The 22,271-nt window shown below is 41.7% G+C and overlaps 1 protein-coding gene across 3 annotated transcripts in view; it reads right to left on the reverse strand.

Moving 5' to 3' along the window:
- Nucleotides 1–22,271, reverse strand: part of LOC139468436 (target of Myb1 membrane trafficking protein-like) — a 62,394-nt gene that overhangs the window by 6,800 nt on the left and 33,323 nt on the right. For 2 of the 3 annotated variants that reach the window (XM_071250400.1, XM_071250397.1), the window contains 9 exons: nt 21,861–22,097; nt 20,343–20,421; nt 18,660–18,829; nt 10,654–10,759; nt 9,857–10,031; nt 7,358–7,448; nt 6,138–6,200; nt 4,838–4,874; nt 3,429–3,458 (listed from right to left, as the gene is read on the reverse strand). In XM_071250400.1, coding sequence (XP_071106501.1) covers nt 3,429–3,458; nt 4,838–4,874; nt 6,138–6,200; nt 7,358–7,448; nt 9,857–10,031; nt 10,654–10,759; nt 18,660–18,829; nt 20,343–20,421; nt 21,861–22,097 — 988 coding nt within the window. The remainder of the gene's footprint in view (nt 1–3,428; nt 3,459–4,837; nt 4,875–6,137; nt 6,201–7,357; nt 7,449–9,856; nt 10,032–10,653; nt 10,760–18,659; nt 18,830–20,342; nt 20,422–21,860; nt 22,098–22,271) is intronic. The other variant, XM_071250399.1, reaches the window with a different exon arrangement.

Below are 22,271 nucleotides of genomic sequence, written 5' to 3' on the forward strand. Positions count from 1 at the left end.
CACAGCGACAAAACCATATGGAGACAGAAAGTGCCAACAAGTAAACTGTTTACAAACTAAAGAACAAATAATAATTACATGTCTTTTGGTGTCAGACCTGTGTAAAGATACAACTACACGCTGAGCATGTGGGTGAAGACAGTGTGGTCGGACATAAACAGAGGCAACGCATGGTAACGTGAAGTCAAAGAAGTCAGTGAAGTCAGTCTACAGGTGGGAAGCCCACGGCTCCATCTTAAAATGCCATCTTTGCTATACCTGCGATCCCTATCAAACAAAATGACCTCAGTGCTAACCTCAAGGCCCTGTCCCTAAAAACGATGTTAGCATTAACCTCAAAGTCACATCTCTTAAAAAGATCTTAGCACTAACCTCAAGGCCATGTCCCTTAAAACGATCTTAGCGCTAACCTCAAGGTCCCATCCCTCAAAACAATCTTAGCACTTTCCTCAAAGGATCTTAGTGCTAACCTCAAGGCCCCATCCCTCAAAATGATCTAAGAGCTCACCTCAAAGGATCTTAGTGCTAACCTCAAGGCCCTGTCCCTCAAAACGATCTTATTGCTAACATGAAGATAACACCCATTCATTAACATAGGCTTATACTCGAAGCACTCAAAATCACCTTATGGAACAGTGCCAACTTATGCATCTGATAACATACCACCTATAAAAGCTATTATGTCCAACCTTTCTTGCCTTCAAATGAAATTTGAGTATTCTTATACCAATGAGTAGATTTATTTTTAAACCTTTTTTTACGAAATGCTGTTTCAGGTGAATTCTACCTTGTATTTGTTTGTGTGCTGCTCCAAGTGTGTAACAGTGACATTTCGTCGGATCATACGTTTTCGGACATTAGTTTTCGGATGTTTATCATGATTACCTGCGCAATAACTGAGGGTGTTGCATCACACAGACATTGTAAATACTCAGGTGATGGCTTGTTTTTAAGAGAAAGATGTCTTACCTAGGTCAATGAGTTGTTGTACAGTTGTTCATGTGATTAGAGAGAAAACTAAAAATGTTTTTTAAGTGTCCGAAAACCCAGAACACGGGAGACAGGTTATTCGGGGCCCTCAGCTCTACAATCCCTGAGGTCCCCTATATTGAAGTCAGGATGTTAGTGTGTCTGCTTTTCTAACAAGCATAGGGTACTAGGGGCCTACTCCGCCCCACAAATTCCAGACTGAGGTCCCTTATATTGAAGCCAGGATGTTAGTGTGTCTGCTCCTGTTCTAACAAGCATAGGGTGCCTACTCTGCCCCACAATCCCTAAGTAATGTCCCCTATATTGAAGTCAGGATGTTAGTGTGTCTGCTGTTCTAACAAACATAAGGTACTCGGGTCCTACTCCGCCCCACAAATTCCAGACTGATGTCCCCTATATTGATGCCACCATCTTAGTGTGTCTGCTGTTCTAACATGTTCTAACATAGTAGGACAACTTCCAGCTGCTGATGTGGGGTCAGTCGAGAGTGGCAGCTGCCATGGTAGCTTGATCTGCCACCGTTTCCTTCATGCCGAGTCACAGGACAAGACACGCCAAAGTGGTGGGAAAACTCGACACCAGCCTCTACGTCACTCTCAGCAAGGTCTTATAGAGAAGGGTGACGATAGGGTCATAATCACTGACAATAAATTAATTCCCTGCCTTCCTCACATTATATTATTGTGCCCAGATAAAGCAAATATCTATATGTCTTTTCTTTACTTGATGACACCATTTACAGAGAGCTACAAAAAAGTTCCTGTTTCCCAGGCTTCACAAACATTAACAGTTAATGTCCACAGATGTTCTGAATAATTTTCAAAATGCCTCCATCCTCAGATAATGCACATTTTTGTATGACAATCTACATTTCTATTGTGGTCTAACATGGGAATGCTTATTTCAGGCTACCCTTGGCCCCATTCCACAAATTTAACAAAGCGCACCGACAGCCGTAAGTCTATGTTAAAGCATGGATGTTACTAACACCTCAGTGCTACAATAGCTTTGGGAAACGGACCTCTGGTTCATAACATCTAAATCTGTTCAGTGCGTGAGTGGGAGATGTGACGGGAGCCCCCGTTGGAGTAGGATACACTCACCTTTTCACATCTGGTATCATCACTATTTGATAGTGATTCATAAACACATGCTCATGTTATTGTCAGAATCGAACAATCGGCTATGCTTTATGCAATGATCTCTACTGGATATGGAATGGGGTTTGGTCGCTTTAATTACACCAGTCAACAATACTGGAGCCATATCCTAACGATCTATGTAAGCTAGCTACGTGATAAATCACAAACACCAATGAAGATTTCACAATAAAAATTTGTTCTATCATGACGTCATTTCTGGGGATTGGAACATGTGCTCGCAACTGGATGACATTGTATATTGGACAAAGTTATTTTTTAAGAGGGAAGTGCCTAGCAAATTATTCTCCATAGATGTAGCTTCGCAACACAGATAAATGCGATGGCTAAACGCTCGCATCCAAAAGCCGTGTGAGAATATGCAGCAAATACCCACACGTTCATAAAATGGACTTGTCCCACAGTGACAAGGTCGGATTCTATTGAGGGAGTCATTATTATTTAAATACGGGTAAATATTTTTAAAGCTTGTACATTTTATCATCATCCTTAAGAGTCTGTACATAATGTTGATATCTCATATAACAGATTGTACGTTTTAGCTATTCATTAATTAACAGCTGAATCATTCTTTACAACAAAGCATAAGGATGGATCTTGACAGTTTGCAGTTGTTTTTAACCATAAACAAGACAAACATGACACAGAAATCCTTCTGAAGAAATAGCTTATTACCCACCAACTTGGCTGGACTGTCATAAAATATGACTAAAAATCTGTGAAAGTTCTCTAAGGGAGATAATTCACAAAAATATAAATCAAAGGGAGATAACTGACTTCAAAAACTGATCCAATAATTATATATAAAAACATAAAATTTGTGTCACCTTAACAACTATAAAATAACACCAAGAATATCTGTAGACACTGACAGAACGTTGACCTGGAGCCTACAGCCTTTAGTTGAGAACCGAGTATCTCACCCCATGGTTAGCAATGATGTTAATATGTCCCCACACCAGCAACACACCAAGGAGTAACATCTGGAAACTTCTATACCATATGTTATATGTTGATATGTTTGTTAAGCACACTACCACTGCATATGTTGCAGTGTGTTACAATGTAGCAGGAAAATTGAATTGTGAAATTCGTGAAAGGTTATCCAGAGATATCTAGAAAATAAAATGCACCTTTTTTTTAAAAAAAATGAACAAAATATTGTAGAGCAGTTGTCTAACCAAACACAGGTTAGAAGTGAAAGAAAGGTCAGTGAAAGTATATACCAGCTTTGTAAGAAAGAAATAAGACTAAGCGAAACATTGACAAATATTGTACCAGGGCTCAACCCAGAATACTCTCTGTCGTCTGCATAGAAACAAAGTCAGATATTAGAACGATAATGGATATTCAAGGGAATGGATTTGCAAATACTAACAGATAAATCAACAGTTTATTATTAGTATGTTATCAAATGAGAGTCCAGATAAAAAATAGTTTTCTTTAAATATTGTTGATGCTAGTTTTGTCAATAAATAAAATATATATACAAATGTGAACAATTGTTAAGTTAAGATGTTGTTTAAAGTGCAATTTGGAAAATTAAAGAAGCATTTATCAGAAATAGACAAAAGCACAACTGCATGCATTGAAGGTAAAATATACAAAATTAAATTATCTACAGTGGAATCTGTCCAATTCGGACTCGGTTGGGACCGGTGAAAAAGTCAGGTTTATATTACACAGAATACCGGTACAACAAAAATTTGACTAGAGACAAAGCGAAAAGCAACGATCATTCATCTTTAATTGTGTACACATTCACTGTACGTGAAATATTGACATGAGATCACATTAAATACACATTTAAACATTCTCTACTTGAAAAAGTCATTGAGAACGAAGATTGTTTTTCAAAATCGTGTCCTCAGTCATTGTTTTGAGGTGAAAGTAAGTGGCACTCTCCTACCCAGAGTTCCATGCGGCCGGCAGCCAGCCAGCATAGTACCTCTGCCACAGGCCAGCGCCATGTGACGATTCGTCACATCTTTTACAGTCCATTCAAGATATTGCATATGCTTTTTACCCGTTTCATGTTTGACAAGTCTACACATTTTCATAAACAAATGTCAAAGAATGGTAACGGTTCATTAAGAAAGTATCCTCATACGTGAACATCTACTTGTTTTTGCGTAGTTATCCTCTGTTTACATTGGTTGTACGGCTCCACGTGCTGTCATCGAAGCCCAACGGAGAGCTATCGATGCGGTCACTTTGATGTATAAATATATATTGTCATGCAACTCACTGTCGAGGTTGTTGTCGCATATCTATATAATTATGCAAAACAACATGTAAAGCGCCCCAAATACTTGCTTTAGTCCGTTCTATACTGATTTCTGAAAAAGCGCAGTCCAGTTCGGTCTATTCCAGTCCAATTTAGACAGGTTCTTTTCAGTCGTAAATTGGTCGTTGGGACCGTAATTAAAGTCCCAATTAGAGAGTTGTAGGTCAGTTTGAGTAATGATAATTTATAAAAGAACTGAGAGGACCGGAGAAAAAGTCTGGATTTCAACGAAATCCAAACTTGCCAGACTTTGATTTGGACAGATTCCACTGTATTTGGACCAACATGAGACAAGAGGTTAATATGTCTATTAATATACACATCATTCTTTCATTAGAATATACATGAACATGAGCTAAGATAAACTAGCGGACTATTAAAACAGATTGTCCAATCTTACCTGAACTGGAAACTGGGTCTGTCACCCCTCCCGCGCCCTGAAACACAAAATATTTGACCTGTACATGATGAATCTATGTATCAATTCGGGGTACCCATGTGAAACTACTGCATGGTGTCTCAGTGGGAAGGTATAAAAGCGGGATTAGTCCTATGAAATCAATATTAGGCAGGACTAGTGTGTTATACTACATAAGTGAGTACTATACATAAGAAAATACATAGTTAATCAGAATAACTGCAACAACAGATGTGTGATAATGCCTCCAAACTACAATCCACTGACTTCGTTTAAGTTTACTGTTCTAACACATGTAACAAGCATAGGGTACTCTGCCCCACAATCCCTCACTAAAGTCCCCTATATTGAAGCCAGTACGTTCGTGTGTCTGCTGTTCTAACAAGCATAGGGTACTAGGGGCCTACTCTGGCCCACAATCTCCGATCGATGTCCCCTATATTGAAGCCAGTACGTTCGTGTGTCTGCTGTTCTAACAAGCATAGGATACTAGGGGCCTACTCTGGCCCACAATCCCTCACTAAAGTCCCCTATATTGAAGCCAGTACGTTCGTGTGTCTGCTGTTCTAACAAGCATAGGGTACTAGGGACGTACTCTGGCCCACAATCCCTCACTAAAGTCCCCTATATTGAAGCCAGTACGTTCGTGTGTCTGCTGTTCTAACAAGCATAGGATACTAGGGACGTACTCTGGCCCAAAATCTCCGATCGATGTCCCCTATATTGAAGCCAGTACGTTCGTGTGTCTGCTGTTCTAACAAGCATAGGATACTAGGGGCCTACTCTGGCCCACAATCCCTCACTAAAGTCCCCTATATTGAAGCCAGTACGTTCGTGTGTCTGCTGTTCTAACAAGCATAGGATACTAGGGGCCTACTCTGGCCCACAATCCCTCACTAAAGTCCCCTATATTGAAGCCAGTACGTTCGTGTGTCTGCTGTTCTAACAAGCATATGGTACTAGGGGCCTACTCTGCCCCACAAATTCCAGACTGATGTCCCCTATATTGATGCCAGCATCTTAGTGTGTCTGCTGTTCTAACATGTTCTAACATAGCAGGACAACCTCCAGCTGCTGATGTGGGGTCAGTCGGAGTGGCAGCTGCTATGGTAGCTTGATCTGCCACTGTTTCCTTCATGCCGAGTCACAGGACAAGACATGCCAAAGTGGTGGGCAAACTATATCAACTCGTTATTTCACCAGTCCCCAAGTAGATCCTGGCCAATCCAGTGGCCTGTGGAACTAAAGTGGATATTTAAGTCCGGAGTATGGAGGACCTCACCTGGGGTTTCTGCGTGGCAAGCCACTGTTCCATCTCATCGTAGTCAGTATCCTTGTCCTGAAGCTGTGGGAAAAGCAGACAGTAAGTAACAGAGGTCTATGCTCAACAGATGTTTGATGATTTGCTGTTTAAAGTCGCACTCAGCAATATTCCAGCTATATGATGCCAGCCTGTACATATCAAGTCTGACCAGACAATCCAGTGATTGATATTATGAGCAAGCCATCAACCTAGTCCCCGAGCCTGACCAAACATTTCATGTAGTCATTTTGTATGACAAGGACAGGTAGGTGGGCAATCTGATGAGGAAATCTGGAAATCGGATGAGGTTAGTGTCTGAAATCAAGGGGGTCCTGGGACCTACGGGTGTGCTCCAATAGTATTTGAACATCATCACCCTGAATCATTATTCTTAACAGGAATATGACAAGAACCCCTTGCCCTTCATGATGGGCATGTGTTAGAGAAGTATGTAGACAAATATTGTTTGTCAAATAGCAGGCATACATCATTTACTAATTGACTAATCAAAGATAATTTTACAATTACATTTAGTGCTTTGATCTTAAATGTCATTCATATGTTCGTCCATATGTTCTGGTTTCATACGAGCTAACCCTGTGTGCAAGGCAAAAGTGGACATGAAACAACTCCCTCAATCAAGAATAGGTCATGAACAAGAGAGACAGCTTGAAACCATAAACAATCCTAGTGCTAGGACTTCTGAGTTTGTTTGTTATTTAATGCCGCACTCAGCAATGTTCCAGCTAAATGACGGCGGTCTGAAAATAATCAAGTCTGGACCAGACAATCCAATGTATTTTTTGACAAATGTACATTTATATATGCTGGTGGATTTGTGAAAGGAAGACAAATTGAAAAATCATCCCTTCTCATATATAATTTGTACAAAAGTCTGGTTATGTCTTTCTCTGTTTGTTCTTAAATGCCACACTCAGCAATATTCCAGTGATATGACAGCGGTATGCAAATAATCGAGATAATTCAGTGAACGACTCAATGAGCATCGATCCATGCATTTGGGCCCACCAGATCCTGTTAGTCGCCTCGTATGACAAGTATAGTCACCTTTTTTCTTATTTAATTTCTGTTTCACAAAGCAATATCAGTACTAGGACAGTATAAAATCTCTCATAACATTTGGGAGTTCCAAGGGACAAGTTTGCAAACAGGGACAGGGTCTCAACATGTGCACCTACATCCAGTATTTCCTGCTGGGTCCTGGCTGTGACGGCCTGGCCGAGTCCCACTCCTGCCTGGTCCTCCTGTTGGTTGGTGTACGCTCCAGAACTGTAACAGTCAGTCATAATGATGCAGTAATGATATTCCAGTCATACAGCAGAGCCTGGGCTAGGCAACCATGTGGTGGGGTGACATGTGGTTTAACATCAAGTTCAAGTTTATTGCACTTATATATGTGTGTGTGTCTGTCTCTGTGTGTGTGTGTCTCCGCGTGTGTGTCTGTCTCTGTGTGTGTCTGTCTCTGTGTGTGTGTCTGTCTCTGTGTGTCTCCGCGTGTGTGTCTGTCTCCGCGTGTGTGTCTGTCTCCACGTGTGTGTCTGTCTGTGTGTGTGTCTGTCTCTGTGTGTGTGTGTCTCCGCGTGTGTGTCTGTCTCCGCGTGTGTGTCTGTCTCTGTTTGTGTGTCTGTCTCTGTGTGTGTGTGTGTCTCCGCGTGTGTGTCTGTCTCCGCGTGTGTGTCTGTCTCTGTGTGTGTGTCTGTCTCTGTGTGTGTCTGTCTCCGCGTGTGTGTCTGTCTCTGTGTGTCTGTCTCTGTGTGTGTCTGTCTCCACGTGTGTGTCTGTCTCCGCGTGTGTGTCTGTCTCTGTGTGTGTGTCTGTCTCCACGTGTGTGTCTGTCTCTGTGTGTGTGTCTGTCTCCGCGTCTGTCTCTGTGTGTGTCTGTCTCTGTGTGTGTCTGTCTCTGTGTGTGTGTGTCTCCGCGTGTGTGTCTGTCTCCACGTGTGTGTCTGTCTCTGTGTGTCTGTCTCCACGTGTGTGTCTGTCTCTGTGTGTGTGTCTGTCTCTGTGTGTGTGTCTGTCTCTGTGTGTGTGTCTGTCTCTGCGTGTGTGTCTGTCTCTGCGTGTGTGTCTGTCTCTGCGTACGTGTCTGTCTCCAAGTGTGTCTGTCTCCGCGTGTGTGTCTGTCTCTGTGTGTGTGTCTGTCTCCGCGTGTGTGTCTGTCTCCGCGTACGTGTCTGTCTCCGCGTGTGTGTCTGTCTCTGTGTGTGTGTCTGTCTCCGCGTGTGTCTGTCTCTGTGTGTCTGTCTCCACGTGTGTGTCTGTCTCTGCGTGTGTGTCTGTCTCTGTGTGTGTGTCTGTCTCCACGTGTGTGTCTGTCTCTGTGTGTGTGTCTGTCTCTGTGTGTGTGTCTGTCTCTGTGTGTGTGTGTCTGTCTGTGTGTGTGTCTGTCTCCGCGTGTGTGTCTGTCTCTGTGTGTCTGTTTCCATGTGTGTGTCTGCCTCCGCGTGTGTGTCTGTCTCTGCGTGTCTGTCTCTGTGTGTGTGTCTGTCTGTGTGTGTGTCTGTCTGTGTGTGTGTCTGTCTCTGTGTGTGTGTCTGTCTCTGCGTGTGTGTCTGTCTCTGCGTACGTGTCTGTCTCCGCGTGTGTGTCTGTCTCCACGTGTGTGTCTGTCTCCGCGTACGTGTCTGTCTCCGCGTGTGTGTCTGTCTCTGTGTGTGTGTGTCTCCGCGTGTGTGTCTGTCTCTGTGTGTCTGTCTCCACGTGTGTGTGTGTCTCTCTGTGTGTGTCTGTCTCCACGTGTGTGTCTGTCTCTGTGTGTGTGTCTGTCTCCACGTGTGTGTCTGTCTCTGCGTGTGTCTGTCTCCACGTGTGTGTCTGTCTCTGTGTGTGTGTCTGTCTCCACGTGTGTGTCTGTCTCTGTGTGTGTGTCTGTTTCCATGTGTGTGTCTGTCTCCAAGTGTGTGTCTGTCTCTGTGTGTGTGTCTGTCTCTGTGTGTGTGTCTGTCTCTGTGTGTGTGTCTGTCTCTGCGTGTGTGTCTGTCTCTGCGTACGTGTCTGTCTCCGCGTACGTGTCTGTCTCTGCGTACGTGTCTGTCTCCGCGTACGTGTCTGTCTCCGCGTACGTGTCTGTCTCCGCGTGTGTGTCTGTCTCTGTGTGTGTGTCTGTCTCCGCGTGTGTGTCTGTCTCTGTGTGTGTGTCTGTCTCCGCGTGTGAGTCTGTCTCTGTGTGTGTGTCTGTCTCTGTGTCTGTCTCTGTGTGTGTCTGTCTCTGTGTGTGTGTCTGTCTCCGCGTGTGTGTCTGTCTCTGTGTGTGTCTGTCTCTGTGTCTTCGTGTGAGTGAGTGTGTGAAAGGTGAAATGGGGTTTAACGTCACTTTCAAGATAATTGAACTTCCATAGCCATGTGCACATAAATGTTGCGAGCGTGCATGTGTGTACTAGTCCACTATTGCCAGTTTTATAATGCTAGTCCACTGCAATACCATGGCGCAGTTTATCATGGATACCCCACTCCGACATGGTATACTGACTCTGAGTCACCCTTGAATGTCTTTTGACATGACGTGGTCAGGGATCAAACCACTAAATCTGAATTAATTGGCTCATGCAACAAGCATTGGGTGCTGAGGATCTTTTCTTCCTCAGAATCCCCATTGGAGACATTGCAACTTATGACTTAGGCAGTAACAGTATTCAACATTTACATTTGCACTCATCACAAGATCTGCCTAGAGTTACCTGGGTGCCTGTTTGTTCTCGTCAAATGACTGACGTGACTGAGCAAACATGTCGAAGTCATCGCTGAAGGCGGCGGAGTTGGTGGCAGGGGCTCCAGTGTTGGTGGCAGGGGCTCCAGTGTTGGTGGGGGGTACCCCAGAGTTGTAAGCAGGAGCACCATTGCTACTGCCCATGTCTGAAGATGGAAGGATCATCGTTTACATTAAGAGAAGGGGTACAGGCCAGAGACGGCAGGGAACTGGGGAACTGGCAGGGAAAGGACATATTTGGCTCACTAGGATCTCCGAATTCTAGAAATATGGAAACTATATATCTATAAAATACTGAGCTTTTCTACAAAAGGTGTAGTGAAAAACAGCAACACACCGTCTGTTTGTTGCTTAATGCCGCATTCAACAATATTCCAGCTATATGACAGCGGCCTGCAAATAATCAAGTCTGACCAGACAATCCAGTGATTGATATAGTAAGCAACAATCCATGCCGTAGGGGTACGATGACACGCAATCAACCAAGTCACAGAGACTGACAACACGATCCATGTGGTCCCCTCTTACAACCAACATAGGTGGCTGCAGACCAATCCTAACACAGCATTAGAGATTAATGTATCCCGGGGCACAGCATATACAAGCCCATCAAGTATTGACGAGGTCTGACATATTAATCAATCATGGAAAATGTGCTGTTTCGTATAGTTATATATCCTAACACTCAGGAGCAATACAACATTGTACAACATGTAGCTGTAAGTAACATAAAGCATTCACCTAACAAGACAGTAAAAGATTACATACTCATGCCAGCCATCTGGACGTTGACATCGGAGGTGCTTGTGGCCGCCCGTTCAGCGCCACCCAAGTCGATCAGGTTTCCTACGGTGGGGTTGTTGGAGGCCTGGACCTGTGAGAGAAACGTTACCCGTTGTCTGATTGAGGCGACACACAGGGAAGCTGGGTTATGTTACAATCTGTCACAGTTGGCAGCAATACATAGGACCTCGGTAACGTTACCCTCTCAGAGAGACAGAAATGGGCTTCAGAAATGGCTTCACACATTGTACCCATGTCGGGATTCGAACCCGGGTCTTCGGCGTGACGAGCGAATGCTTTAACCACTAGGCTACCCCACCGACCCGTCAGTTTAATGATGAAACCAAATACCAGAGGTATGGTACTGACAAACCTGAAAGACATTAGGGTGATCTGAAATTCGAAACCCATGATCGAATGTTTCTGGCATACCCCGAGGACACAACTCTGCACAGCACACCTAAACTACTAGGCCATCCATGCTTTGAAGAATCTGTGACGGAATCAACAATGAGTTGGTGATGGCCTGACTCCAAACATCAAATTGCAGGACCCGAAATGACTTTGCCCCTTTTATTAATGTTACTGGACACCATACACGCGACAACATGAGTGAGTATTCTTCTACAGCTGATCGCCCAGTTATCAAAGCCATGACAAGATACAATACATTATTTACTTTATCAACATGTAACTTATATTGTTCTACAATGGAAAGTTGCATTACCTCCAACATATCCAACTAGAAGGTTTTTTAATATGACACCACACTTCTGATTTAAGTTATATTTACAATTAAATTTTTCATGATCAAAACAGATTTTACTTGTTCAGACGTTATGCTTTAGGATCCAACATTAATATTTTGAAATTCTTTAAATTCTTCTGTATCAAAAGCTATAATCATGTTAACAACAAAAAGCATTCCTTTACAAATTAACAAAAAACTGTTAAATATGATTTGTTTCAAAGTTTATAAAAAAATACAGGTTTATACACCATATGTACGTACACCTGAGATCTCTATCTATAAAGAGCCTAATTGGCAATATGATTAGCACCTGTGCCCAGTGTCAGAGGTCTATAAAGAGCCTGATTGGCAATATGATTAGACCAAACACCTGTGCCCAGTGTCAGAGGTCTATAAAGAGTCTAATTGGCAATATGATTAGACCAAGCACCTGTGCCCAGTGTCAGAGGTCTATAAATAGCCTGATTGGCAATATGATTAAACCAAACACCAGTGCCTAGTGTCAGAGGTCTATAAATAGCCTGATTGGCAACATGATTAGACCAAGCACCTGTACCCAGTGTCGGAGGTCTATAAAGTCTAATTGGCAACATGATTAGACCAAGCACCTGTGCCCAGTTGCGGAGGTCTATAAAGTCTAATTGGCAATATGATTACACCAAGCACCTGTGCCCAGTGTCAGGGGTGCACAATGTATACAACTTTGTACATGTTACAAGGGAGAACAGAAATCACACAGGCTCACACAGGCTTGATAGGTCACAAAAGACAAACAAGATGCACATTTCATACCCGAAAACATTAGATCATGTAAATCAGCTGATTGTATATAAAATTCTTTCAAAATGAGACATAACATTATTTTCTTATTAAAACAATATCAGACAATTTTCACCATGTCTGTACAACGCCCCCATCTACTAGTGACACTGACAACACATGGCCCATATCAGCTGATTGTAAGTTTAATTCCTTCAAAATGAGACTCAACGCTATTTTCTTATTAGAACAGTATCAGACAATGTTCACCATGTCTATACAACGCCCCCATCTACTAGTGACACTGACAACACATGGCCCATATCAGCTGATTGTAAGTTAAATTCTTTCAAAATGAGACTCAACGTTATTTTCTTATAAGAACAGTATCAGACAATTTTCACCATGTCTATACAACGCCCCCATCTACTAGTGACACTGACAACACATGGCCCATATCAGCTGATTGTAAGTTAAATTCTTTCAAAATGAGACTCAACGTTATTTTCTTATTAGAACAGTATCAGACAATGTTCACCATGCCTATACAACGCCCCCATCTACTAGTGACACTGACAACACATGGCCCATATCAGCTGATTGTAAGTTAAATTCTTTCAAAATGAGACTCAACGTTATTTTCTTATAAGAACAGTATCAGACAATGTTCACCATGCCTATACAACGCCCCCATCTACTAGTGACACTGACAACACATGGCCCATATCAGCTGATTGTAAGTTAAATTCTTTCAAAATGAGACTCAACGTTATTTTCTTATAAGAACACTATCAGACAATGTTCACCATGCCTATACAACGCCCCCATCTACTAGTGACACTGACAACACATGGCCCATATCAGCTGATTGAAAGTTAAATTCTTTCAAAATGAGACTCAACGTTATTTTCTTATAAGAACACTATCAGACAATGTTCACCATGTCTATACAACGCCCCCATCTACTAGTGACACTGACAACACATGGCCCATATCAGCTGATTGAAAGTTAAATTCTTTCAAAATGAGACTCAACGTTATTTTCTTATAAGAACACTATCAGACAATGTTCACCATGTCTATACAACGCCCCCATCTACTAGTGACACTGACAACACATGGCCCATATCAGCTGATTGAAAGTTAAATTCTTTCAAAATGAGACTCAACGTTATTTTCTTATTAGAACAGTATCAGACAATGTTCACCATGTCTATACAACGCCCCCATCTACTAGTGACACTGACAACACATGGCCCATATCAGCTGATTGAAAGTTAAATTCTTTCAAAATGAGACTCAACGTTATTTTCTTATTAGAACAGTATCAGACAATGTTCACCATGTCTATACAACGCCCTCATCTACTAGTGACACTGACAACACATGGCCCATATCAGCTGATTGTAAGTTAAATTCTTTCAAAATGAGACTCAACGTTATTTTCTTATTAGAACAGTATCAGACAATGTTCACCATGTCTATACAACGCCCCCATCTACTAGTGACACTGACAACACATGGCCCATATCAGCTGATTGTAAGTTAAATTCTTTCAAAATGAGACTCAACGTTATTTTCTTATTAGAACAGTATCAGACAATGTTCACCATGTCTATACAACGCCCCCATCTACTAGTGACACTGACAACACATGGCCCATATCAGCTGATTGTAAGTTAAATTCTTTCAAAATGAGACTCAACGTTATTTTCTTATTAGAACAGTATCAGACAATGTTCACCATGTCTATACAACGCCCCCATCTACTAGTGACACTGACAACACATGGCCCATATCAGCTGATTGTAAGTTAAATTCTTTCAAAATGAGACTCAACGTTATTTTCTTATTAGAACAGTATCAGACAATGTTCACCATGTCTATACAACGCCCCCATCTACTAGTGACACTGACAACACATGGCCCATATCAGCTGATTGTAAGTTAAATTCTTTCAAAATGAGACTCAACGTTATTTTCTTATTAGAACAGTATCAGACAATGTTCACCATGTCTATACAACGCCCCCATCTACTAGTGACACTGACAACACATGGCCCGCATCAGCTGGCCCGCATCAGCTGACCAGCATGCAGCGGAATGTCACCATGGTCAATACAGGAGATGTACACAACAGCGAGCGATACACCTTGGGCAACACAAGCCCTTGACTAAACCACAGCTGTTATACAGCAGAAAACCACATCAAAATACAAATGTGCAGAATCATTATTCACAAACATAAAATATGACCACCACTTTGTCTCCCTCATCCTACATTCTAGTAAACAACTCTCATTTGAAGGCAAGTCTGCAACATGGGACCTGATTATGACAACTGCCTGAAAACAATAAAATCTGGACCAGACAATTCAGAATTTGAAATTGTGCACAATGATCCACGACACTGGGTATAATGACATGCAATAAACCAAGTCACAGAGCCGGTACATTCTCTGTTTGTCCACTTTCAAAAGGTCACAGCCCTTCTTATTTCACTTATTTGTCACAGGGAAATTACTTACCAAATTGACTCAAGTTTTTGTGAATATTTTGTGACTCAAGTTTTTGTGAATGATTGATGATCCATGCAGCCAGGGTATGGTGTGATATTGTGATCACATGGTTGGGGGTCACGTGGTGGTGGATCACATGGTGGGGGTCATGTCATGGTGGATTGCGTGGTGGAGGGTCACAAGATGGTGGATCACGTGGTGGTGCATCACTTGGTGGTGGATCACGTGATGGTGGATCACATGGTGGGGGTCACATGATGGTGGATCACGTGTTGGTGGATCACGTGGTGATGGATTGGTGGATTTTGTGGTGGTGGATCACGTGATTGTGGATCATATGGTGGAACATGTGATGGTGGATTGGTGGAACATCTGATGGTTGATCATGAAGCCCATGAGCATGGATATGGTGTAGATAAACATAATCGGGGCGAACCAGGATTCGAACCCCCAATTATAGGTTTCTGACAAGCACAAGGGACACAACTCTGCACAACTAATTATGGCACCTTAGCAACTGGGCCACCCGTGCCCCCGAGCTATGGTGGGTGACGGAAAGGGACATAGACTCACCAAGGCCCTTTGAGTCAGGCAAGCAAATAACTACATCCTCTATAAATACTGCACTACATATTCATATTAATAAAATGTCCAGAGCCTATATGTATATATAACCAAAAAGCAGAATATTCTGAATATAAAATACTAAGGAGATATGAAACATCACCAAGCTAATGAAGCAGGAATGCCCAGCCCAGAAACATATCTATGAGTTTGTATAAAAGCCGATGAACATGGCACCTCACAGTACACACTTTGAACACACACTTATTTTATCACATCATACAGTGTTAGTACAACCAGGCAGTTTATATATGTCAGTGAATGGGTTGTGTTTAATGCCAGTTTCAATGGTATTTCAGAATCATGTCGTGTTGGTTGGATGGTGGGATGAATGCCTGAAGTGATGCAGGTCCTTGGTGAAACCAATGAGCACCAGTGCTGACAAACCTAGAAACGTAATAAGGTCGAATCCAGGCCCCAAACCCACGATCCTTGATTTCAAGCAAGGACCTCTGCATAGAACACTGCAGCACCTTAATGACAACTGGTATCATCATCATCTATTTATACTAGGGCTCGGACGATACACCAACTGTGATACGTGATCTGATACATATCACGATACGTTATTCACGTTCTGATAAGTATCACAATACTTGTATGAGCTCTTATCTGTGGTGCGTAAGCCATCTTTTTCACAGGCAGGATGACTGACAATTTACAGTTGGCAGTGCCAAGTATGGCGCAATATATTAAAATATTTACCTTTTCACGACTAAATTTCACTTCTAATTAGTGTTTGGTGTAACAGCTAATCAAGTAAACATTTAAGGTATGAATCGATATTTTTTACTTAGTGTGCGACTATGATCGATACTTGTATCAGGAAGTAAAATATCTGGATCCACCGATGCATCGGTGTATCATCCCATCGCTAATTTATACCGGGCCAAGTTCTAGGTAGGCTCCTAACAGGCGCTTTAGATGAAAAGCATTTATGTAAATGTAGCAGTGGTACTGACTGTGGCCCAGAACACTATCTCCACCGATGGAGTAGTTGGAACATACGGTGTCCACGACTGGCGACCCCCCCTCCCCGTGAGATGGCATGACAAAACAAGCAGCTACAACACAGGATGAGGAAGTACATAGGAGCAACTGTGAGGAGCGAGACAGACGTGATTGCTTACCGAAGGCTCTGGCGCCGACACAACCTGGTTAATAAGTGGCATGTACATACATCATCATGAAGCAAGCTGGAGATACAGACAGGGCTAGTGTGGAACTTGGTAGCAGTCAGTCATAGACCAACATGCCCAACTATTGGTTATTCCATGACACTTAACTATTTGATAAGAAACATGCCATGAGCAATAATACAGCAGACATACACATCTCAATGTACATGTCAGAAAAAGTACCAGTATTATGGTGAAACAGTTACGGTAATAGAAAAGAATATGTGTGCAAAATCAGTGTTGCAGGGATGAATCGGGACCCGCTCAGAGTACTATGCTTGGCCCCGTGTCTACAGCCAAAGTCTGAAAAAAATTCCAAACTGGGACTAAAATTTCCCAAAAGATTTTTTAACATCACTTTTAGCACAATTTTAAATTTAAGAAAATAAGATTATTATTTTTAAATCCCAACTTTTAAAATTTTGAGAAAATAGCAATTTTTTACCAAATATACCTGTGATGGGCACTAACATTGGATACCTACAAAACATCTAAGGTTAGAAATGGGGTGGGTCCTGGGGTCCTTGAAATTTGTGTTATAGTAATTGAATCTAGCATGTTTAGGGATGCCCAAATGTTCTTATTTGTAACATTAACAATTTATGCAAAGATTCCCATGACTTTTAAATACAGTTTCCCACACTACAAGTCAAACTACATGTTCAATCTAGGAACAACGAATGTGATAAAGCGAGTGCTATTCACGACGTGTGAGATGGCAAAGATGCTACTGTATACATTGCTAAAGCATTTGTTAATTACATGTGCCTTTTGTTATCAAATCAGACATTCAGTATACATGCTGCATGGGGACTGGGACATCAAATATATTTATTTCATGATGAATGTTACACCCCCGAAATTCAATCAGTGGCTGATAAAATAATAATTAATTATTTCTTTCCGTACAGTTAAAGCCTGTTAGCTTCTAGACCCTGTTAGTCCAGCGTACATATTGCTCCCTGATGATTTAGTTGGAGTGTTCTAAATTATGGGGGTCCTGGGGACCTTTACATCTGGTCCTATGTTATTTGAATCTAGGGACCCTATAAATATTTAACTTTTAACAGAGTAATCAAACAAAAGTTGTATTTGTTAATAATTCAAAGTGTACTACCGGTACCTCATATGCAATAGGCTTGGGAAGCAAGATACTATTACTTGCACAACTAGTCAGGGATAGTTAACAGTGAAGGGACTTTTGTCCAACATCTGAAGATTTTTAGTGTGATTACGGCCAAAATACAGGAATTTTGGCAATGATGTAATAGAGGTATGGTATTCATAGGAATTATCGGGGTTAAGACAACATGAACAAGCACCATTTGACTTTCATGCATAAGTGTGAAAACTGGTTAGGTATAAAAAGAATATTCCTCTGTAAAAACAATTTGTTATTACAGGAACGTGTACCCTTTACAATTCAACTGGGAATAGTTGTGATCCTAGGAGGGTTTCACTGTAAACGGTTTTGTCCATGAATACAGCTTTATAGAAATCCGGATAATCAGGGGACAAGGACACATGAAATCAGGCCAAAGGTTATGTAGCTCACCTGGGAAGTGTAAAAACTAACATGATATGTTCAAACTGACATGCACTAAAACATTAACTTGTTTACAGGCACCACTGTGCATATTTCAGAATCTTATCCATTTACTGTTTTCAAGTCGCCATTGCAGGAATCATCAATACAAAAGTTACAAATATTCTGTGATTAATTCTCAGGGAGAAGTTCAACAGTTCGAAGTGTGAACGTGTTTCAGTATTCTAGTTCTGACAAAATCAACATTTCAAGATTTTTACAGATAAAGTCAACAGAAAAACAGTCATCATGACAATCAATATCAAATCTAAACCTCTTCCACACCTCCAGCTAGAGAATCCCTGCACTGTAGGAAACGCTTGGCAAATGTAATATAATCATGTCTTGTCAAGCAAGTTGCCAAGTCATGCAAATATACATTTTAAAAACATGTCAATTGGTCTAAGTGTTTAAATTCTCCGTACACACACGTACATGCATGTCGCTATATAAGTGCAATAATCTTGGACGCGACGTTAAACCAAATTTCACCTCACCTCTAAATTCTCCTTCTGAACCATCAGATATTTTGACCCCAACAATAACCCATAAGATTGGGATAGAAATCTACACACCTGGTCATAAGAGGGAGGCAGGTGGTCATCGCTGGCCGGGGGCACTGACGATGGTACCGTCTCTGCTGGGGCCTGGTCCGGAGTGCCAGCCTGTCCGGTACGGTACCTCTCAAACCGCTCGTACCGCAGGAATACGTTGTTCATGTCATCGTTCACTCTCAACAATTCATCTGTAGGAAACATCATGTTGTCAACGGTGTACAGAATAAATACTGGGAGTAAATAGTGAGTGAGGTTTTCTCGAACTCATTAAAATCAGATCTAAGTTCTTGCTACCACTATACAAAGATCTGAGGACATCCCATTACGAGTCACGTCAGAACGACCTTTCATCCAACCAATCAGAACGTCGCTTACCAGATCATGAAAGTGACAATTGGAATGTGTTTTCTAATCATGCAACCTCGTAATATATAACAGAGGGTATTCCGAACGACAGTTACAGGTTTTATGATTATATCCATACAATCTAGGCCATCTGTATGTCATTCCAGAATGTTCTTCTGATCAGTTATAAAAATTAAAATCGAGAATTATGTTGTGAAGCGCCATCTGATTGGCTAATGTCAATTTCTTGTCAGTCATTTCATTGGTCGGTCAAAGTTCGCAAAAGGTCGTTCCCGTAATGGGATGTCCTGAGATCTTTGTTTGGCAGTAGCGAAAACTAAGATCTGATTTTAATGGGATTGGGTTTTCTCTGTTGTTGTTTAATGCTGCGTTGATTAATATATAAGCTAGATCATGGCACTAGGGCTGTAATGATATATCAAACTATCAGTGTATTGCAAGTGTTTGCCCTACGATTGTACAATATCCAGAGCTCCAGATAACGTTTTGAGCAATTGAGTTGTTTCTATTTTAATTGGGTTATTACATTTTTCATTGGGTAACCAATATTTTTTCACTATTCATCACTCTATTGGGTTTTTCCCAAAATGAATAAGCATTTTGCGATTTAAAAAAAATATGAAATAATGTTTTAGATGTATATAACGCTTCTTAATATAGGCTTGACTCAGAAAGTGAATTAGCTTGTAATTGTGTTTTGGAAATTAGCTCCGTTGTACAGATGCTGAAAATACTTCATTGGGTATTTACGCGTGCTGTTTTCAAACTATTGAGTTTTTCATTGAAATCATGTGTTTCTGTACGCAAGTTAATTGAAAGTAACTTGGTTTTGAATAGTTTTGAGGGGTATTTTACGCAAATATGCATCTTATCTGCAGTTCTGTATATTGATATAAGTGCTGATGGTATTATCTGTAGTGTGCATAACGATCAATAGTTTCAATCGTCACAATACATCATGCTTAAGTAAACTCGAATTTTAAACCTGCGGTATGTTAATTAACAAGGATTGCGACAACAGTTACTTCCCTTGGTTTTTAGTAAAGACTATCACAATACTATACTAATTTGTGTGTGGGGTACTATTGCAATATAATGACAATCATGAAAACAGACCCACATGGCACCTGTAAATAATTGTGTCAGCAACAGACAAACCGGTGGTTGATATTATGAGCATCATTCCTAACGTCAGGGTACAACACAAGCTAAGTTGATGGAACACAAGGCAACAAGCCTGACCACCCAATCCAATGTAGTCGCCTCTTACAGCAAGCGATAGAGTGGGGAGCTATTGTGACCCTGGTCCCTGTGGGGGCGGGGCAAGTGTCCTACTTGTAACATCCTCCGTGGCCACGTGGTTCAGGAGGTCCACCAGCCGAGACTGCATCTGTCTGTTGGTACGGTTCAGCTCCTGGAACACACAGACATCAACTCAGGGCTCCTTTCAAAATGTCATCCTAGTGCTGACTGGTGACCCCAGTTGTACAGCTATCTGATTGGCCAGCCTTGTAAAACCCCATACAGCTGGTTTGTCAGCATGGACATCATGGCATCCTAATGTCTGATGCAATGTCATTTACTTGACAAGTCACAGCTGACCCTGTACACACTTTGAGCTACCATACTGAGAATTTGATGGCGGGCACACGATCTAATGTTATATGTAACTCATATACTCTTCCAGAGATGTATGACCGTCAATGCTATTACAGTTTGGGGGAACAAAACCCAATGTCATCTCTTGGGCAAGGTACGAAAATCTACCATGGAGCTGTTGTACAAGATACTATCACCCTGAGGTTTGGAAAAATAAAAGAATTGGTTCTCAGGCAATCACTTTTGAAAATATAGTGCAAGTGGGTGGTGTTTTGTTTGTTGTTGTTTTTTCAAACTAATATGTAACAAAATATACAGTTGTGTACCACCAAACTGGAAATCGGCCCCCCTACATAAACAAGCATACAAACTCCTATTGCCGCCATGACCATAATATGAGTACAGAAAAGCAGTGCACATGTAAAGGGAAGTAAATGCATGCTACATTGGATCGCACATTTTTTAGTATTAAGATTTATATTTTTTAAATTCAAAATGGAAATAAAAACAAAACGTGCGGCAGACTTTGTGATGATGTGGGAGGTGCCTGAGAACTAAGATTAATTTCTTTTAGCCTAATAGTCTTGCCACTGATGACCCAGGAGATATTAAAATCAGGGACTGACCAATTAATATTGGTTGGTGGGGATGGGCTTTTTGTTGGTATCCTTTTTTTATGCTACAGACAATTAGAATGAGAATCTTTTAATATTTGAAGTGGGTTAAATATGATCAACTACCGTATTCGACATAATAAGCGCCCAGGGCGCTCACAAAATTAGAAACAGGGGGCTTGTATGAGAATATTATTTTGATGGAAAAACAGAGTTGAAAGATAAATTTTGTGGTTTATGCTGATGGCCTGAATGACATATATTTTTCCAGAATTTAATTGCCCATAATTAAGGGTGCATATAACACACGAGTGTGTATTATACACAAATAGATATGTCTTGTGTACACTGATCAATCGGAAGGGGTGCTAATTGGGATTGTTCACTTGCCAATATATTAGCAAATGTCGCCGTGGGTGCTTATTAGAGCGGGGCGCTTATTACGTCGAATTCGGTATGTCCAGAAGTCCTGGACAAGTTGATCATGGCACTGGGGTTGGGACATTTTCTGGGAACATATGAGTATTTCCTTGCCATGACATGAGAAACTCTAAAAGGAGAGTTTCAAAACGTAAACACAACAGCTGCTAAGACAGTAACCTGTGTCAGTCGTAACAGTACTCAATTACCCACAACCCACCTGCAGAAGTTCTAGGTCAGATGGGTCACAGCTGGTGGGTGTCAGTTCCGTCAGCATCTCCGACATGACCCGGATGTTGCCCGATACCACCTCCAGCTCGCGGCGAAGCTTGCCTTGCTGCTCCTGGTTTGGCTGGATGGGTGTGGGTGCCCCGCCCACAAACTGGGGTCCAGGGACAGACTGCTGCAGCTGTGGTGGAGGGGGCTGCTGCGGTTGCTGGGGGCTCCGCACCGACGTCTACAGAGACATACACGCTTTGTGAGTCTTACCATGTCACAGAGACACAGACACTGGAATTTCAACGTCTAAAGTCTTTATAAACATTTCAATGCACTGAACCTTCTTGTTCCTTTCACCATGTCCATGAAGCTACTTTTTGATACAACTGATGAAGGGGCAAAAAGTAGCCTT

Source organism: Haliotis cracherodii, unplaced genomic scaffold (genome assembly GCF_022045235.1).
Source record: "Haliotis cracherodii isolate W230 unplaced genomic scaffold, xgHalCrac1.p SCAF_2, whole genome shotgun sequence".
NCBI classification, from domain to species: domain Eukaryota; kingdom Metazoa; phylum Mollusca; class Gastropoda; order Lepetellida; family Haliotidae; genus Haliotis; species Haliotis cracherodii.